The 19,726-nt window shown below is 44.8% G+C and overlaps 1 protein-coding gene across 2 annotated transcripts in view; it reads left to right on the top strand.

The window, feature by feature from the left end:
- The window catches only part of GRIA3 (glutamate ionotropic receptor AMPA type subunit 3), a 194,744-nt gene that overhangs the window by 109,513 nt on the left and 65,505 nt on the right, over window positions 1-19,726 (top strand). For both annotated transcript variants that reach the window (XM_035112435.2, XM_035112434.2), the window contains 5 exons: window positions 734-895; window positions 7,111-7,278; window positions 7,921-8,025; window positions 11,429-11,536; window positions 12,662-12,868. In XM_035112435.2, coding sequence (XP_034968326.1) covers window positions 734-895; window positions 7,111-7,278; window positions 7,921-8,025; window positions 11,429-11,536; window positions 12,662-12,868 — 750 coding nt within the window. The remainder of the gene's footprint in view (window positions 1-733; window positions 896-7,110; window positions 7,279-7,920; window positions 8,026-11,428; window positions 11,537-12,661; window positions 12,869-19,726) is intronic.

Below are 19,726 nucleotides of genomic sequence, written 5' to 3'. Positions count from 1 at the left end.
TGGGCCAAATAGGTTTGTCTTGTAGCCAGCATCCATGTTAAGAAGAAGTTCCATAGATTGGGAAGATGTGGTTTGATCATCCCACAAGTTCAAAAGGGTGAGTTGCAGGGAGGCTTGCTACTGCAACCACACCAACAATCTTGAGGATATTTGATGTCATATGAGAAAACTGCACTGTGGTGCCACCTACACAGAATTTTCAGACAACAGTCCCTTAAATAAGGTGGTGCTTATTTATAAGGCTTAGACACATAATTGCATCCCACTTAGGATAATCTGTTTTCAATTGTAGGTCCTTCTACTAGCTACAATGTCTATGTTCTATTTATCTGTCACGGGCAATATGCCTCTGAACACCAGTTGCTGGAAATCGCAGGTGAACAGAGTGCTCCTGTGGTCAGGTCCTGCTTGCAGGCTTCCAATAGACATCTGGTTGGATACTATGAGAAGAGGATGTTGGGCTAGATGGGTCATTGGCTTGGTCCAACAGGCTCTTCTTTTATTTTATGTATCTATACTGCATTTCTGAATTTCAAAACAGTTATTTTTTTGTATTCCAAAAAAATGAATAAATGTATTTCTAATTCTCTCTCTTCCAACTTGAAAGCAACAGTTTATACATCCAGCAGCATAAAGTGGTTAAGCTGTTCCTGGCATGTGCCTCCTTAGGATGGAGACTGCAAGATTGTTTCCAGGTCAAAACAAAAAAAAAATATTTCTATTGTCTTTCTAGGGTTTTACAGATATTTCACTGGAAAGAGTGGTACAAGGAGGTGCCAATGTAACTGGATTTCAGATTATTAATAATGACAATCCAATGGTCCAGCAGTTTATGCAGCGCTGGGTGAGACTTGATGAACGAGAATTCCCTGAAGCAAAAAATTCTCCGCTAAAGGTAAGTGTTGTGGAGCAGTGACAGAATGGGTAAGAAATAGGAGTCTATAGCTTTCTCAGGGTAGATCCCGGATCTGAAAAAGTTGGAGGCTACTATGCTAAAACACATGAACTATGAAGGCCGAAATGAAAAGTTATGGATATTGGGTGACCACTTTTAAAACCATGACCATTGTGGCAATTCCTCTTCTTTCCCTCACCACTAATTTGTACCACTGACTTTGCTCTCTGAGATCTCAGGTAGGAAGCCTTTCTCAGCTGTATTGGAGATGCAGCTTCTTGGAACTCAATACCTGTTGACTGATGCCAATTGATATCTGCTGAATGAACACTGTGTTAGACAGACCATGTACATATTAGGTAAAATGTCATACAAAAATGTGTGTGGTGAGAGAAATTTCCACGAAATGCTAAAAACCTTTACAATAGCTTTTTTGCAAATGTGATATAGTCAAACCTCGGTTGTCGAACTTAATCCATTCTGGAAGACCATTCAACTTCCGAAACATTCAACAACTAAGGCATGGCTTCCGATTGGTTGCAGGAGCTTCTTGCACTCAAGTGGAAGCTGCATTGGACATTCGAGTTCCAAAAAACATTTGAAAACCAGAGCATTTACTTCTGGGTTTTCGGCATTCGGGAGCCAAAATAATGGAGGCATTCGAGAACAGAGGTTTGACTGCACTGAACTTAAGACTTGTAAACTGAGAGAAACCAAAACTGACATATTCACCCATTCCTACTTGGGGGCAGGACAGTGCTATCTTGTCCAATCCAGTGCAAAAAGCATTGCAGTGTGTCGTGTATCAGAGCTCTGTAGTGTAATTTACTATAGTTTAGGCCTAAAAATAACTGATTTGGGGGTCAGGGGCAAAAAAAGTACTCCTCTGGCTTTAAAAAAATATTCTTATTGTTGGGTATCGCTCAGGAACTAAACTAATATTTGCACATCTGAGGAAGTGTGCATCTACATGAGAGCTTATACCCATAACAAACTTAATTGGTCTCTAAGGTGCCACTGGACAATTTTATTAATTTTTTTATTTATGTCAGACCAACACGGCTACCTACCTGAATCTAATATTTGCACAGATTTACTCCTGATTTGTTAAATTTGTACAGTGTTTATGAAAGAGACAGCCACTCCCCTTTAGAAAACCATCCTGACAAATGAATGTACAATTGTCTGGGACTAAGAAATGTAATTGGCTAGAGACTAATGCCCTGGTGTGTTGATTTATTCAGTATTTCATCTACTCTTTCCTTCTTCCCTCGCTGGCTTTCCTTTGCATGCTCATGCATTTGTTAGTAGAATACAAATAAAATAGAAAATTTGATTTGTTTCTTGGCATGATTCCAAGGAGGATGCATTTGGGTTTCTGATCATTAAAGCAGGCCTGGCCCGAGGGAGACAATACCACTGTGTGAGCTTTATATAGTAATAGATTGGACAGCTCTTACAAAACCCCTTTCTTGTAAGAGCAAAAGTCGACTCTAATGCTCAGTTGTGTGGTGGAGATGTTCTGTGATATTTGCTAGTTTTTAACTTTTTAAAAGAAGCTCTAACAAAAAACAAACTAACATGTGAAACAGAAGAAGCATTAGTTAGTTACGGTAGTTGTTAGTTAGTTAGTTAGTTAGTTAGTTAGTTAGTTAGTTAGTTAGTTAGTTTATTAAATATCCTCCCAGATATATTTGGGCTACCAACTATCTAGAGAATGGGTAGGCAAACTAAGGCCAGGATCCGGCCCAATCACCTTCTAAATCCGGCCCGCAGATGGTCTGGGAATCGGTGTGTTTTTACATGAGTAGAATGTGTGCTTTTATTTAAAATGCATCTGGGTTATTTGTGGGACATAGGAATTTGTTCATATTTTTTTTCAAAATATAGTCTGGGCCCCCACAAGCTCTGAGGGACAGTGGATGAAAAAGTTTGCTGACCCCTGATCTAGAGTGCTATGGAAATGGGTTGCAATTTAAAACTCAGGAGCCTGATTCCCTCAGATATTGCCTATTTGTCTTAGAAATACACAGCTATTCAGAGAGGACATATTTAGTTCTTTATGGGCTTCTAAGCAAAGGCGGTCTTTTTAAGGGCAAAATAATGTTATAGGGTTTGTGTAGCTGCTGGGAGCAGTGATCAAGTGCTTCCTCGACTTGGGCCACATTCACACCATACATTTAAAGCACTTTATACAGCCATGGTGCCCCCCCAAAAGAATTATGGGAGCTGTAGTTTGTTAAGGCTGCTGAGAGTTGTTAGAAGACTCCCATTCCCCTCCCAGAGCTAAAGTTCCCAGAGTTGTTTAGCCATTCTTCTTCCCAGGGTACCTTTAGGAAGGGAATAGGGAGTCTACTAAGAACTCTCAGCACCCTTAGGAAACTGTAGCTCCCAGGCAGTGGCATAGCAGGGGGGGGCAATGGGGGCGGGTCGCCCCAGGTGCAACCCTGGAGGAGGGGTAACACTCGGTACCCCCCACACACACTGGGGAACTTTTTTTCTGTTGCGTGAGATTTTTCCACTGTTCTTATATGTTCTTTCAATTCTGGTTTCATATCTGAAGTCGGTTTTGTTCTGTAAGCTCTAGGGGTTTTTTTGCAATTCATGTTTTTCACTTTTCACCAGAGCTAGAGCCAGAGCCAGAGCCGCGTGGGGGGTGAAAAAAAATTCTGCACCAGGTACCACCTGGGCTTGCTACGCCTCCGCTCCCAGGATCCTTTGGGGGGAGCTATCATTATTTAAAGTGCTTTAAATGTGTGGTTTGGCTGTGGCTTTGGTGACATCATTCCACCATTTAGCTTAGTAGAAGTGAAAGAGGAGATAAAGGGAATTTTTACCGTGCTCATGTTTTGAGAGGTTGCCACCCAGTGTCCATAGGGTTTTATCCTATAATATGTGATGGGGTTGGGGAAAGGAGGGTTAGTGATTTGTGGGTTTTTTTGTTATTGTTTTTAGTATATTTTCTGTGTTTTTATCTTGTATTTTTATGCTGTGAAATGCCCTAAGAGGTGGTATACAAATTAAATAAAGAATAGTCCTATGCATAGTAGAACCACTGAAGTTAATAGACATGGCTAACTTAAGCCCATTAATTCCTTTGGGTCTACTCTGAGTAGTACTTGGTTCACTACGACCCACTACTTTTCATATTAGCCTTTAACTCAGAGTTGGTATGTTGTAGCACAGTAGTCTTCAACTTTTTCAGAACCCACCTTCAACATTAGCTTCAGCCATGCTATTAAAATCATACACATCCTTCTTTCTCTCTGTGTTCCTGCTTCTCCCTCTTCTCTGGTTCATACATAATGCTAAGCCATGGTTTGTTTAGCCAAACTATGGTTATTCTGAATGTGTAAACCTAGCCCAGCAGACTAACTATTGTTTATTGTCTACCAACAAACATAAAGCAAAGCCATGGGTTGTTGATGGCTCACAAACCATTACTTGTTTTAACTACATTATGATATGGTGCCTGAATCCAACAGCCTTGTTTAATCATGGTTTGTTAGGTCACCCACCATAGACATTGGTCAGGCAAGACTAGCTGGATATAAGCCATGGCTGGTTCATTCATCCGTGAAATGACTCAGCAAGCCAGAAAGCAACAGCAACCCACCAGCTGGGAACCTAGCCCAGTGGCTCTTCCCTAGCCGTTGAGAAGCTTCTGCGGTAGCCACAGAGGTTCTCTGCACAATTTAGAATCCTGCGTAATCAGGGTTCTAAATCACATGGGGAGTCTCCAGCTACAGTAATTTTGTCAACTCTGAATATTCAACTACAAAGAAATGGAATGCCGACCACAGAAAGCAATCTATTCAGAATATAAGCAAATCTCTAGTTTTGAAGAGTTGGGTTTTCTTTTCCTTTTTAAGTCTTTCTCTGAAATAAATTCAATTCACTGGCAAAAATAATAATAATCATTTAGAGATCTTACCCTTCCTGTGAACAGGAATGTTTATCAGATTTATAACCTCAATAAGAACAGTAATTCTGAACCGTATGAGAAAGCAGTGAAAGTGGTGTGTTTTCGTTGTTTTCCTAAAGGAAAAAAACAGATTTATTGCTGGCTACATATTTGAGTTAATAGAAAATACGGTCCAGAGAGATGTAATTCATAGTCGCTGTGCATTTAACACCAGACAGCCTATATTGGCTAGCTCATTGTTTAACAAAAAAGAAAAAAACTGCAAGCAAAAAGAGGACAGAAAGAGATGTTATATAGAATATATAACATCTCTTTGGTTTATAGGCAGAAAAATGTCATGAATAGACCCTGCACCTAATGAGGCCTTGAATTTTGTTTTACGTGAGTGGTTACCAACTTTTCTTGGCAAATCTGTGCCACACATCAAGTTAAAAATTTGAGATAGTGCCTCTGCAGTGTGCACCACAACAACTATGCAACATCCTGCTATTCTGAGAGGGTTTTAAAACAAATCTATGACCCAGGAAACAGGCATAGTAGTATAAGGAGCTACCGTACACCCAGTGCTTTTTTCTTGGGGGGGTGCATACCCCTAAACATTTTGTGAATCATTGTACTTTTGTCCACCCCCATCATTCTGCCCGGACACTGAAATCCAGCGCCGAGGGCCTTCTGGCGGTTCCCTCGCTACGAGAAGCCAAGTTACAGGAAAACAGGCAGAGGGCCTTATCGGTAGTGGCACCCACCCTGTGGAATACCCTCCCACCAGAGGTCAAAGAGAACAACAATTACCAGACCTTTAGAAGGCATCTTAAGGCAGCCCTGTTTAGGGAAGCTTTTAATGTTTGATGGATTTCTATATTTTAATATTTTGTTGGAAGCCGCCCAGAGTGGCTGGGGGAACCTGGCCAGATGGGTGGGGTATAAATAAATTATTATTATTATTATTATTATTATTATTATTATTATTATTTATTATATTTATTTTTTCCAATTTGAACTATAAAATGGTGATTTTCTTGAGTGAAAATGAGAGTACCACTAAACTTTTTGGGGGGGGGGTGGGGAGCACTGCTTATACCAAGTCAGAGCACTGGCCCAACTAGGCTAGTATTGTCTATGCTGACTAGCAGCAGCTCTCCAGCATTTTACTAATGGGCCATTCCCAGCCCCATCTGCAGATTCTGGAAATTGGACCTTGGACCTTCTGCATGCAAAACAAGTGCTCTACCCCTGAGCAAGAGCAGGGGCAAAGCAGCCAGGCATGCAGCCTAGGTCCATTGCCAGGTGAGTGGTCTCTTTGCTTTCTCTCCAGGTATGTCACACATCAGAACTGGATCCTCCAATGTGTGTCGATCCTTCTGGTAGCTGCTCTATGGCAGGTACCAGAAGCCATGTTACCTTCTCTCTCATGCTCACCTGCCCACTCTCTTGCTCTGGAGGTGCTGAGAGTTCCTGCCCAAAATACCTGGAAGGCTGGCACAGATACAACATGGTGCCCTCCAGAAGTTGTGGGCAACACCTCCCATCACTCCTAACCATTGGACATGCTGGCTGGATGATGGGAGTTGGAGTCCAAGACAACTGGAGGGCAGCAGGCTGGATGCCCTGATGTAGATGGATGAGTATAAGGCAGCTCCCTATAACATTGCAGCAGATGGTAACACCTCACAAAAAACCACTGCATATTGAAAGGTGAGAGATGTGGTAAAATAAATAAACACTATAGAAGGAAGGGGAGGGAAAGTGCTAGTAGACACAACTTCCAAAAGCACCAAAAATAATTTTGGGAGGAGCTGGTGAAGAATGACAGAGAGGAAGGAATCATTTGGGTCTCCCAAATAGGGGCTACGGGAGGAAGACATCTCCTTGAGATCGGCATAATTAATATGGAATAAGATAACCCAGCAGAACTACATACGCAGATGACACTTTATTGTTGCTGTTGTTGGTTTTATTTTGTTCTGGACTAGTCTCTTGTTAAGCCTCCATTAATATTTTTCGACACGAACGACAATATAAAGGTAAATGTGAATGTAAAGGAAAGGAAAGGAAATATTTATTGTTACAGTCAATGACCAGCATGAATATGAAGGAAAACGTAAACCCCTTCTTCCTCCTGTGTCAAGAATTATGTAATTACAAAATGAAGTTTGACATCTCCAGGGATGTGGGCTAGTTAGGGTGACTACTCCAGGCTGAAGAACAAATGAACACAGGGAGCAAAACTGGGTTTGAAGCTGTTACCAAAATGCAGTTTATCAAACTGTCTCTTTTGCATCTTCTTCAGTACACATCTGCACTGACCCATGATGCCATACTAGTCATAGCAGAAGCTTTCCGGTACCTCCGAAGGCAGCGTGTTGATGTCTCCCGGAGAGGTAGTGCTGGAGATTGCCTAGCAAACCCTGCTGTGCCTTGGAGCCAAGGGATTGATATAGAAAGAGCACTGAAAATGGTAAGGACAAAAGCAATGACGACACCAACCTAAATCCTAATGTATTTGGCTATATAGGTTATCTTTAGGGGATCCAAGAAATGTGTTTGACTGTGCATGCAGCTGTAAAGTACACAACCTGGCTTTGCCATGCAAAATGTATTGCCTTTATTTTACCTGATACCTTACAATGTCATGTAAACAGGTTGTCTGTATTCAGACCAGGGTTGCCAACTTGAATAAAATATCAAGGGGGGCCCAAGTGTGCCCCACCCTGCATCAATCACATCATGTGGTGCACGGAAACCACTTTAATGGCAATACCCATCAAATTTGGCACCCCCAGCCCCCTCAAATATTTTAGGGGGGCACACGAAGGGACCTCCTCCCCTACAAGCTGGCTCCTATGATTCAGCATGTGTTGAACACAATTCCCTGGAAAATCTACACTACAATCTTTGTTGACATTTTGTGTGTATAATGTAGGTATTTATTTAAATACAAGAAGACAGGTCCCTGCCCCAAAGAACATACATTCTAAAATTCACCATGGGGGAAACAATGGAAGAAATGAAGAAGGAGTAGATTGGGGGAAGATTATTTCAGATCTGTGGGCATTTTATTCCTTTCAATGACAGTAAGCTGTGGTTTATCATTGCTAAGGTTCAAGTGCAAGGAATGACAGGAAATATCCAATTTGACACCTACGGACGTAGAACTAATTATACAATTGATGTTTATGAAATGAGACCTGGAGGACCACGGAAGGTAAGCCACACATGGGCAAATGTGTATTTACTCTCCCAGCTCAGCCCTGCTTCTACCATGAGTTTAAAATAGAAGAAAATATCAGCTAAAAAAACAGAAATATTTTAATAGAGTCATTGGGGACAAGCAGACTTCTAACTTATGGGGGCTTCCTTTTTATTTTGTTTATTATTTTTAGAAAACATCATATACCAGGTTTCCTTTATAAATTTACAAATCTCACAACAATATATAATATGCATAAAACCATTAAACGCAATAAATAGCGTATAAGAACTTAAGAAGAGCCTCATGTGCCTATAGGAAGCCCCAAAGCAGGATCTGAGAGCACTTGTGGTTGCATTGGAGGGGGGTTGGACTAGATGACCTTTAGGACCCCTTCCAACTCTACATTACTATGGTTCTATGATTCCCAGCAACTGATATTCAGGGCTATACTGCCTCTGACAACAATGTGGGATCAGTTACCTCACATTTCCTGGGTGTCTGGCCTCCTCAGATGGTTCATGGCTGTACCACATGCCCCTGAGGTGCACTTACTTTATACTAGATCCCAGGATTTTAGGGTTGAATATCTAGCCGCCTGGATTCAGTTGCTAGCTGAATTTAGACAGGTACCCAGTGTTGTGGTGCTTAGGTGCCTACTGAAGCTGTTTTTCTTTGAGAAGGCTTTCCATGAAGTGTGACCCTGTTATTTATGAAATAATCAATTGTTGTCTTGCTTTTGTGGTTTGCAGAAATGGTTTTTAACTGTATCCAGAAATGTGTTTGGTTTTGTATTTTATCTTATTTTAATCTTGTTCTACACTACTTTGACGGCCTAGGCTGGAAAGCAGTTTATAAATTTGTGAAATAAAATAAATGAGATTAAAGCCCCACCTGTAGATCTCTGCAATCCTTTAAGGTGAACAGGTGATGAAAGCCATGTGCCACTTAATACTGGTCTGGTATGGATCAGGACCCTGCCGGATCAGGACCCATCACAGTGGCCAACAAAATGCCCATGGGAAACCCACAAGCAAGACCTGAACACTCTCCCCTCCTGTGATTTCCAGCAAGGGTTATTAAAAATGTTGGGGGGGGGGCAGGGCAGCAGACTAAGGGCTTATCCACACTTGCCTTTTCTCCACTTTGGAGCAAACAGCAAACCCCCCCACACACACACACACACACAAAATCTAAATTGCCACATGTTTCACTTGTTTGCTCCAACTGAGCTTTAAATAATGGATTTTCATGGGGAAAGCTCTAGGGCAAAAAAGAAGAGCACTCAGACATAGAGCTTTAAAGCATGGACCCAGGGCTGTCTTAAGCGCCCCTGGCGCCGTGGTGCACTGGATCCCTCCGGGACCCTCCCGCCCCATTTCCCAGTGTGGTGGGTGGGTGGGTGCAGCACGCAGCGCGGCTGCCACAGGCGCTGCTGCGCGATGGGCGGGCACAGCGCGGTTGCCGTGGGAGCAGCTGCGCGGCGGACCGGCGGACCGGCCGGCCAGCGGGCGGGCGCAACTCGCGGCGCCCTCCTGGCGGGCCAGCGCCATGGTGCCCTGCGCCACCCAGCCTGGCTGTAGGGCCGGCCCTGCATGGACCTGTGCCTAGAAAGAGCAGGGCAAAAGAAAAGTGTTGATAAGCCCTAGATCTAAAAAGCTTAAGTTACAGAAAGGGAGATTTTGGTTGATTGTTAGGAGTCAGGCCTTCAAGGTAAGAGTGGTTCATCAATGGAACCAATTAGCTAAAGCAGGGGTAGGCAACCTACAGCCCGTGGGCCAGATGCGGCCCAATTGCCTTCTCAATCTGGCCCACAGACGGTTCAGGAATCAGCGTGTTTTTACATGAGTAGAATGTGTCCTTTTATTTAAAACTAGTGGAATTCAGCCCGTTTAAAAACGGGCGCTAGAGCGCGTGTCTCGGCAGAAGCCGGGGCCGCGGCGCCACCTCCTCGGCCAGGACACCATGGGCGCTGCTAGGAAAAGGAGAGGTGTCGGGGCTCAGGCAGCCAAGGGGCGGAAAGGAGGCGGCGGTGGGTGGATCCCAGGGCCAGCGAGCCTACTCCTCCTCTTCCAGCAGCCAGCCAGAGGCTATGGCGACGCCCGTGAGGAGCCGCGAGGGGCGGCCGGAGCTGCCGGGAGATGGGAGGAGGGGGTCCCACCATTGTCGCGCTCCTGCTGCTGCTGCTGGAGGAGGAGGAGGAGGAGGAGGAAGGAAGGAGCCCGGAGCTCGAGGCGGCCTCCCCGGCGGCCCCCTCGGCTCGACGCCCGCCGCCTCCTCAGCTGCACATGGCAGCGGTGACTCTGCCGCTTCCCCGGTGTCTCTGCCGCTTCCCCGGTGTCTCCGGCCCGAGTCCTGGCGCCGCTGCCTGGCCCGAAGGAGCCTCCGCCGGGGCGAAGGCAAGCGAGGCGCTGAGTTGCAGCTCTCTTTCCCCGGCGCCGCTTCCTGCCTTTGCCCCCGGCCTGAGAGGCGGCAGTTCCTGGCGGCTGCTTGCCGTCATGTCCCACCAGACCGGCATCCAAGGTACTGAGCCCCTTGGTCTGCTGGTCGTAGGGGGGGGAAGGGGGCTAAAGCAGCCTCCTCCTCCTCCTCGCTCTTTAGCGCAAGCACACTGAGGCGCTTGTCCGGCCGGGAGCGGCAGTTGGCAGAGGGGTGGGGGGGGAGAGCATGTGCGCGTGTGTGTACGTTGTCTCTGCTGTCCAATCCCTGTGTCCCTGGGGCCCATGCGCAGTACCCCAGGGACACACGGGACAACTGGACGCAGGGACAACTTGGACATTATTATATAGGATGCATCTCTGGGTTATTTGTGGGGCATAGGAATTCATTCATATTTTTTTCCAAAATATAGTCCGGTCCACCACATGGTCTGAGAGACGGTGGACCAGCCCACAGCTGGAAAAGGTTGCTGACCCCTGAGCTAGAGGGCTGGCAGGCTCTGCCTCACTGCAGCTCTTCAAACAGAGACTGTATAGCCATGTGTTGCAATGCCCTCTAGAATCCCTACATCAAGCAGTGGATTGGAGTACATATCCTACCAGACAGACAGACAGACAGACAGACACACACACACACACACACCAGTCTATAGATGACCTATTGAATGAATGGAGGAAGTACATATAACATTAAGAATGGATATCTTGAAATGTTCTCTTGACAAACACTTATTGCAAGACATATCAAAAAGAGAGGGAAAGCACTCCTAAAAAATAAATACTGTACCTTTAACAAAAACCCTTTGAATTTTTTTTTGCATGTGTGTCTTGTGCTAATTTATGTAAAGCACCAGGAGTGCCAATCAGCAGGGCTGTCATTATCCCCACAGTGGCCCAGCGAATTGCATGGAGTGGCTGGTGAAATATTAACACAGTTGAAATGCAATGTGCTAATTTGGCTGTGTTCTCTTCAATTACAGGCCGGCTACTGGAATGAATACGAGAGGTTTGTGCCAGCAGTAGACCCCACAGTCTCCAATGACACTTCCTCTGTCGAGAACAGGACCATCGTGGTCACAACCATCCTTGTAAGTTCTGGAGCAGCCGGTTTGTAACTAGAAAATAGAAGTCTTAGAAAAAGATTGTTCTCTCCAAAAGTGTATAAACCAGTCATGCTTCTCCTTTAGTTATCTCCTTTCTAACCTCAAGAAGCCCCAAACACTTTACCATTGCCTTGTACTGTATGGGAGGTGCCAAAAAGACCCATAGGTCTGCATTGGGAGAGTCTTTCCCACCCCCTCTAAGAAGTAAACCCTACACAAATCTCTAAGACAGTTGGGTGGTGCCTTGTACACCTCCTTCCAGCAACTCCTGCGGCCAAGCTGGTGCCAAATGTACTGCTGTGCTTTCTTTTGGACAACATCAGCAAGGCCAAGAGGCGGGTCTTGTCATCTGGGCAACCCAGGTCCTCCATACATTCTGCCCAGGTTTGCACCCCAGGGAGGTCACTTTGGTGCTGCTAATGCAGCAGTTTGATTTCACCCCCAGAGGCACATTCCACTGTCTCTAGAGACAGACGGAGGCCAACAATGGCTGCTTACAGGGAGATGAGTGTGCAAGGGGTTTTCTTCAAGGTAAAAGCTAATAGATTATCCAAATACGGCCCTTTATTCTCTTCCATTTCGGCTTACTTCCAGCATTTCTGAGATAGTGCTGCAGATGAAGATGGTCACCTGCAAACTAGGGAGAGGAGAAAAATTTGGTTCAGTTCACATTTAAAGTTAGATCTACCCTATTTGCATTTGGAGAACAATGCAGTTCTCCAGTTGTGTACACAACTGTATGCTTGGTAAGGCATGCATTGAGAAGCATACATTAGTGGAAACAATACACAAAAATACAGTCAGAAAAATAAAATGATGTGTGTTTTAGATAAAATTGCATACGAATGTGTATGCACTTAGAATAAATTCACCCTAATTTCATGAGGACTTTAAAAAATTGAATTTGCAAACTGGTGTAGGAATATGGGGAACTGAATTTAGATTGGGGGGAAATGAGAAACTGAGAGAAAACAAAATTTGCAGGTTTGCCCGTCTCTGCTTCACACACACCCTGCAGACTCCAGACACATTTTTAATAGAAGATGTATGTATATTAAAACTGGGGGGAAAGGACTTTGGTTTTTGTTTTCACCCCCTGTCATTTCACAGGAAGCACCCTACGTGATGCGCAAGCAATCTCCTGACCAAAAGGGAGGAAATGAAAAGTACGAAGGCTATTGTGTTGATCTAGCTTATGAAATAGCAAAGCACGTTGGGATAAAATATGAACTGTCCATTGTCCCCGATGGGAAATACGGAGCAAGGGATCCTGACACTAAAATGTGGAATGGCATGGTGGGTGAGCTGGTCTATGGGGTAAGTTTCCATTGAACTTTTTGTGCATATATTGTGGTTTTGCTTAACCATATGATGGAATGGACAACAAAGCCAAGCAGGGCCCAATTTCTATAATCTATACTGGCAAAGCTCCATAGATGTGCATGCAGGAACATAAATGTGCAAAGAAAGTAAGAAATATCACTTTGGGATATACAGTACTGTGGTGAATGTCCAAAACCTGAGCATAATGTGTCTCTTTGGTCTGTCACCTGTTGACCATTCTCAATTACGTGACTTCATCATTTCAAGCATTCACTCAAATTTTCTTTAGGACAGCTGCAAATTGGGTGAACCTGAAAAAAATTAGTATTATGCTGGTATAGCTGTCACGGCTACTCCTTTCCAAAGGAATTCTTGGGAATTCCACCATCCTGCATAGGGTTCCATGACGGTTAAACCAAGTAACATCTAGAATATAAAGATATTTGTATTTGTTGTATGCATTGTATGTGTTGTATGCAAAACTGTTTCCATTGCTGCCGCCTTCCACCAAAAACTACATTATTCCTCCCAACATCCAGTATGACAATACGGATGTTATGTCCATATGCACAATAATTATGTATGTTATCTTGTCATTGCATTGCAATGAATGGGGTGGAATAATGGAAAGCAAAAATTGGGAGGGGCTGTTTAATCAATTACATATTGCTTATAGACTGAAAGCATAAACAGCAGCAATTGCCAATTGTATTCACTGGAATGATTTATGTTATGGCCATTGGACAAACAAGTGAACATTGCTCCTGTTTCTGTTTTCATGGGAATTCTCTGACATCCTTATGTAGATGTGACCTTAGCAGGTTTAAAGGGATCTCAGACAGAAGAAGAGAGTAAGCATTTTGCCTTATGGACTGAAAACAGGACAAGAAGTGATTGTTTCAAATTACAGAGAGGTAGGCTTAGGTTAACCAAGAGGGAGAGCTTCCCGGATATAAAAGCTCTTGAGCAATTAAAGAAATGGAGTGGAAGCCAATACCACCCTGTTCTGTTCTGGCTCTGCGGCTGACTTGCTGAGTGATGTTTGACCATGTAGTTAACCTCAAGGAGCCTGACATTTTACCCAGGGTAAAATGTGGATGAATGATACAAGCTCAGTCTCACCCAGCAAGGATTTTGTAAAACACCTGGAGACTTCATGATGAAAATGTTCTTGCCCGGTGTGAAAAGCTATTCCTCTCCACTCAAATTGGAACCATCCCTGCTTCTGTGAGCATGTCAGCAACCCTCATCTGGGCTGGCGATCGTTCAATCATCTCAGCTGCCAGGAGGAGAAAGTAGACTTAATGGTGTTATGTTATACATGTAGTTTACTCCAAAGTAAGCCCCACTTTATTCAGCGGGACATAAATATGTGTGAAATAGCCTTAGTCATTTTAGTGCTGAGGCAGGTAATATTAACTTTGGTCAGCATTTGATGTGTTATTTGTGGATTATACATTAAGTAGAATTACATGGTAAAGTGTTTTTCTCAGAGTGGTTATTACTTTGGGCTGCAGGTAAATATATATACTCTCTCTCTCTCTCTCTCTCTCTCTCTCTCTCTCTATATATATATATATATATATATATATATATATATATATATATATATATGAGAATGCCTGCTGGATGGGGCAAATGTCCCATATAGTCTAGCATCCTGTTCTCACAGTGGCCAGAAAAGAAATCTGTAAGGATTAGGAGACTTTTACGCTTTAGCAAGGTCTGTATCTGGCAATGGAGCACAGCAACTCTTTTCTGTAGGTTTTACCCCTATGAGGCAGTTGCAGTGGCTGAAGTTCCCCCCTTTCCACAGCTCCCAGATATCCTCCTTTCCCGTGTCCTCCCCAGCAATATGAGACTTTGCCAATGTGCCTGTCTCTGCTCCTCCCTCTTCATACCTCTTCTGTTTGTGGGAGACCAGGGCGAGAGGGGAGCTCACCACAGCAGGAAGGAGAGACACCTTGGCTTCTTCACCAGCCTGGCTAATCTCTGCCTCTTCGCCCACCTTCTCCAGCCTCTGCTTCTCCTTCTGATTCTGGACTGCCACAGCCTCTCCCAGCTCACTAAGCCCTGTTACCCCTTCAGCTGCCAACACCTCCTCTTCCTGGTCTTCTCCCTCTGACCCCACCACCACTCTCCAGGCTCAGAGCCATCTTCCCTTGGGGGTCCCCCAACTGGTGCCTCCTACCATTCCTGTGTCCATTCAGTCCATGACATCATACACACACACACACACCTCTATCTTCCATCTAGGGAAGCAAGAAGCATTATCAGAATTCTATGCAGGCAAAACAAAACAAAAACCCAAGGAGGGTGTGGCTAGGGACTGTGTGGCTAGGGCAGGCATAGGCAACCTTGGCTCTCCAGATGTTTTGGAACTACAACTCCCATGATCCCTGACCACTGGCCCTGTTAGCTAGGGATCATTGGAGTTGTAGTTCCAAAACATCTGGAGAGCCAAGGTTGCCTATGCCTGGGCTAGGGAGTGTGTGTGGCCTGGGGAAGAGAGGTCTGGAGGGCTGTGGGCATGAGGCTCCCATTCCCTGACCTAGGGGTCCTCCCCTTTCATTGGGCCCTGACAGACGTCTGAATATTGTCCCACATGAAGTGATTTCCCCAGAACTGCTCAGTTAGTGCCAGCTCCAAGTTTTGGCCAAGATATTCTCAACAGGCCCATTTTCTCTTTGGCGTTGCAACCACTGTCCCTTCCTTCACTTGTCAGTCTGCCAAGCTGTCCTAAGGGAGAGCAGAAGACATGTAGATGTGATGCTTCTGCATCTCCTAACAGACTGCCTGCTCAGAAAAGGCAGGTGAATAGGTAGCAGTAATGAATAGGAGAAGAGGCAGAACCAGGGGGCTCCAAGGGTTGACGGAGGGGTAGCCTGCATGGGTGCGGAACTTAGCAGCGACTTGACAATGCTGAACCCTGATGCTCCATGCTCCGTGCGATTCGGCATCCATACCTCTTGGATTCTCCTCAACCGCTAGCCACATCTGACCTACTTTTCTCATGACCACACTGGCAATATCATTTCAGTTTGGGATCTGCTTACATGTCTCCCTACAGCAGATGCATCCAGTGAATGATAAAAGAGTTTGCAAACAACGAAATCTCCGTGCAAAAGCCAGACTTCTGTAGGGTAGTTCGTCTCAGTTCAAAAATCTCCCTTGATCTTCTGGGATTAGTACAACTCAGAAGGCTGTTGTTCTGGTGTGTTGCAGAGAGCCTCGGGTGTGTTACGTGAACATGATTGCACTTCTCAACCTCTCTCCACAGGGAGCACAATAGCTCTGAGTGTTAGGCAGGCAATGATACTTTGGTTTTTTTTAACAAAACAGGAAGGCAGACTTCTCTGCCTGAGCAGATCTGGATAGAGAGGACTTCCACATTGCTGATGAACAAAGGTGGATTGATCATGTTTTCATTCATATGTCAGGTCCATTCTACTTTTGCACCAATCTGTTTTTTTTATCATAAAATAAGTACTTTACACATGTATTTTATCAAAACCTTTCTTCTCAAAAAAGATGTTTAAATTAGGTTATCTCAATATGGACATTTCTTAAAGTACTGTTTCCTAAAATATGTTTCTTTCTCTTTTTTGCACATTTTGGTGTGAAACTAAGAGCTGTATTGAAAAATTTGGAGAAATGTGAAACCCAAAGGGAAATTACTTTCCAAACCATGTAGTTTATGTTTGTGTGACTGGTTTTGAATTTATTTATTTTATTAAACGTATATCTTGCCCTTCTTCCCAAAGGTGCCCAGGGCAGCAAACCTTCCTCTGATAACAAAAAGCAATATAAAATATAATTAAAACATATTTAAAACATTTAAAAACTTTTATGTTTTGACAGCTGCTTATAAGCCTGTTTGGCAGGCAAACCCATTGTGCCCAAGAGCCCTCCATAGCCTGAATCTGGCATTGCTTCTGCTACTCTTCTTCCTTGCCAGCCAGTTGCTCCAGCTACCTTCCCCCAGCACTCAAATACAGGGCCGGCCCACCCTTGAGGCAAGGCAAGGTGACTGCCTCAGGCTGCAAGATCTACAGGGACAGCAGGTCCAGATGTAGATCTTTCTTCCCTCCTTGTTCCTGGTGTAGATCTGCACTCACCCCTTCTTCCCTTGACAGGGACAGAGGCACCATTTTGTGGTTTGCATCAGGTGCCAAATTGTCTTTAGCTAGCCCTGGAGCACAGCTCCTTTAGCTCTTATCCTATATAATAATATCCAAGTTTCTCTGCGTCCAGTCCCTGTGTCCAGGGGATTGCGCTACTGCACATGTGCCCCACGGACAGCCGTTGGGACTTGGAGTGCAGAGACACTTTGGAGAGGGGAGCTTGGTGCCCGCTCGGTCCGGCAGGGAGACGAGCCAGGCTGAGGCGGCGAAGCGGGCACGAGGACCACCCGTTCCCCATTGCTGGGCGCTGCTGCTGCTGCTGCTTTGTAGGTCCTGACGGGAGAGGTGGGCCCGGCCTCCTCAGGGCGCAGCTTGGTGGCTCATCCACGCGAGGAGCGACGCCGGTGGGAGAGAGAATGAGGCGGGCAGGCCGCTGCGGGGCTCGAGCCAGGCTGAGGTAGGAGGTCCGGGAAGGGAATTCGTAGGGCTGCTTGCTGGCCTCGGTGGAGGAGGAAAGAAAGTGAGGCCTTCTCCAAACTCCTACCCCATCGGGTCAGTTCTATCTGTTGGGACTTGGAGCGCAGACCCGCCGCTTCATCAGCTCTGTGCATGTCCCCAAGGTTGCTAGAGCAACAGGTCTGCTCTAGCACCCGTTATTTTAACGGGCTTCATGATACTAGTTTATTATAAAGTTATAGGGAGCATGAATTGGCCAAAATATGGGGAGAGCCTAGGGTAGGGCTTTTGAATTTAATTAAGGAACACCCCTGCCACTGGTTCCTTCTTCCATATAATTCAGCGCTAATGTTCTGCCCTCAAAGTAAGGTTCTGGGTACATTTTTACTACATGGGGAAACAGATGCGGGGAAAGGTTGCAAGGGGAACATAATAGGTGGGAGGATTAAGCTCCCTCCTTCCTGTTACTCTTTTTACTGCAAATCATGCCCTTTCCCCCAATTTGCAGCTTTTTCTGCTGCCAAATATGTAATTTGCTCATAATGTGCTTGATCATCCCATGGTCTGCAGCATTCAAGTAGCCCCAAGTTGGGTGCATTTGCTTAGACAAAATTTTACCTTGACAAGAAGGAAGGAAATAAATCAGGAAATTGGTAAGCAAATACTAGGGAACCTGCCACATTCTGCAATCAGGAAAGGTGATTCCTTTAACCATGATATGAATTATGCAAATAGGCACATTTTCCCTTTTGCTTACTTTGTATAATGCGTTCTCTCACTCCTTGTCCTTGAGAGGGGAAAGGGATGGGTTGATGGGCACTAGAGCTCATCCCTGATTATTCAACTAGTCTTCTGGATTTAAGCAGACACTTTGCCATACATTTCCAAGCTTATCTCCACACCCATAAGAACTAGAACCTTTGCTTTCTGTATTTAAATGAAAGCTGAACTTTGCCCCCATGGCCTTAAGGATTAGAGTTTTTTAAAAAAATTAAGACAGCCATCACTCAACCTAATATGACTTGCACCAGAGCCAGGGGAAGGGAGTGTGCAGTTTGGTTCCTTCTACACTCCCTTTTTCATACCATTATTCTTCACAGAATAATGAAATTCACACTCATTTTCCCCCCACTGCCAGCAATAGAGAGGCAGAAACATATGGCAGTTCAGAGGTGCAGGGGGCTTAATAATAAAATGCCCACAAGGCCATTTGAAGATGAGCTCCCCTATAAAACTGCTCATTATGGTAGATACACTTTTCATTCAAAAGATGGCTTTACTTTCTCTCAGGAGCTTAGGAGCCTGTCAGAAAAGTCAAGGGCAAAGAGCTTTTGCATTTCTCTCAATGCCCCTGTGTGTCTTGTCTGGAAAAACGATTGTCTTATTTTGTATGCACGGTATTAATTTTGAACAACTATGCTACCACCACCACCAGCAGCAGCAGCAGCAGCAGCAAGGAACGGGGTCTGAAGGAAGCTGGTCTGTTGTGAAGTCAGTTCCTGCAACAGCCAAGCTGAGCGGTTGCATAATTCATTATTTTGGCTTGTGTTTGTCCACTGTGTGCTTAAACTGTCACAGCAGACAAGTGGCTCCCTATGAAGCGGGCCAAGGCAGTCTAGCTGATGCGTATCCACATTGCGGCTTCTTCTGATGCTACCTTAGTAGCGTGAGCACTGCAGCAGTGTGCGTCCTTCACAGAGCAAAGCTGGGAATTTGTGTCTCTTTCCCCAGAAGTTGCTCTTGCATATATCTGAAACAACCTAAAGGCGCCAATATGTCCTTTCCTGCTGATATAATGAAATGGCCAGACAGTCCATAATTTGCTAGATGAGCCCTAATTAAGAACATAAGAAGAGTTCCATCTAGTCCATTGCCTTGTTTCCCACAATGGCCAATTGGAAGCATTCAAGCATGGCTTGAAGACAAACAGCCCTCTCTCCCTGCTGTTGCTCCCTAGCAAGCACCATTCAGTGGTATACTACATTTAAACATGGAAGCTCCATCCAGGCATCATGATGAACAGGTCTGTGTTTCCCTTTAAATTTGACTAAATCCCTGCTACTTTGTTCAAAACCCACCTTTTGCATAAAGCACACACACACCCCATTTATTTTATTACGTTTAATTTATTTAATACGGTACCTTTCCTTTCTTCAGTCATGGAACCCAAGGCACCGCTTAGTGTCAGCAATGGGGTGGCCTCACTTTCCTTCAGACCATTATCCCCAGCCAGCATGACCTCAAGGACAATGGGAGCTGTGGTCCAAAAACA

Source organism: Zootoca vivipara, chromosome Z (assembly GCF_963506605.1).
Source record: "Zootoca vivipara chromosome Z, rZooViv1.1, whole genome shotgun sequence".
NCBI classification, from domain to species: Eukaryota; Metazoa; Chordata; class Lepidosauria; order Squamata; family Lacertidae; genus Zootoca; species Zootoca vivipara.
This window is presented reverse-complemented; position numbering and strand designations above follow the sequence as displayed.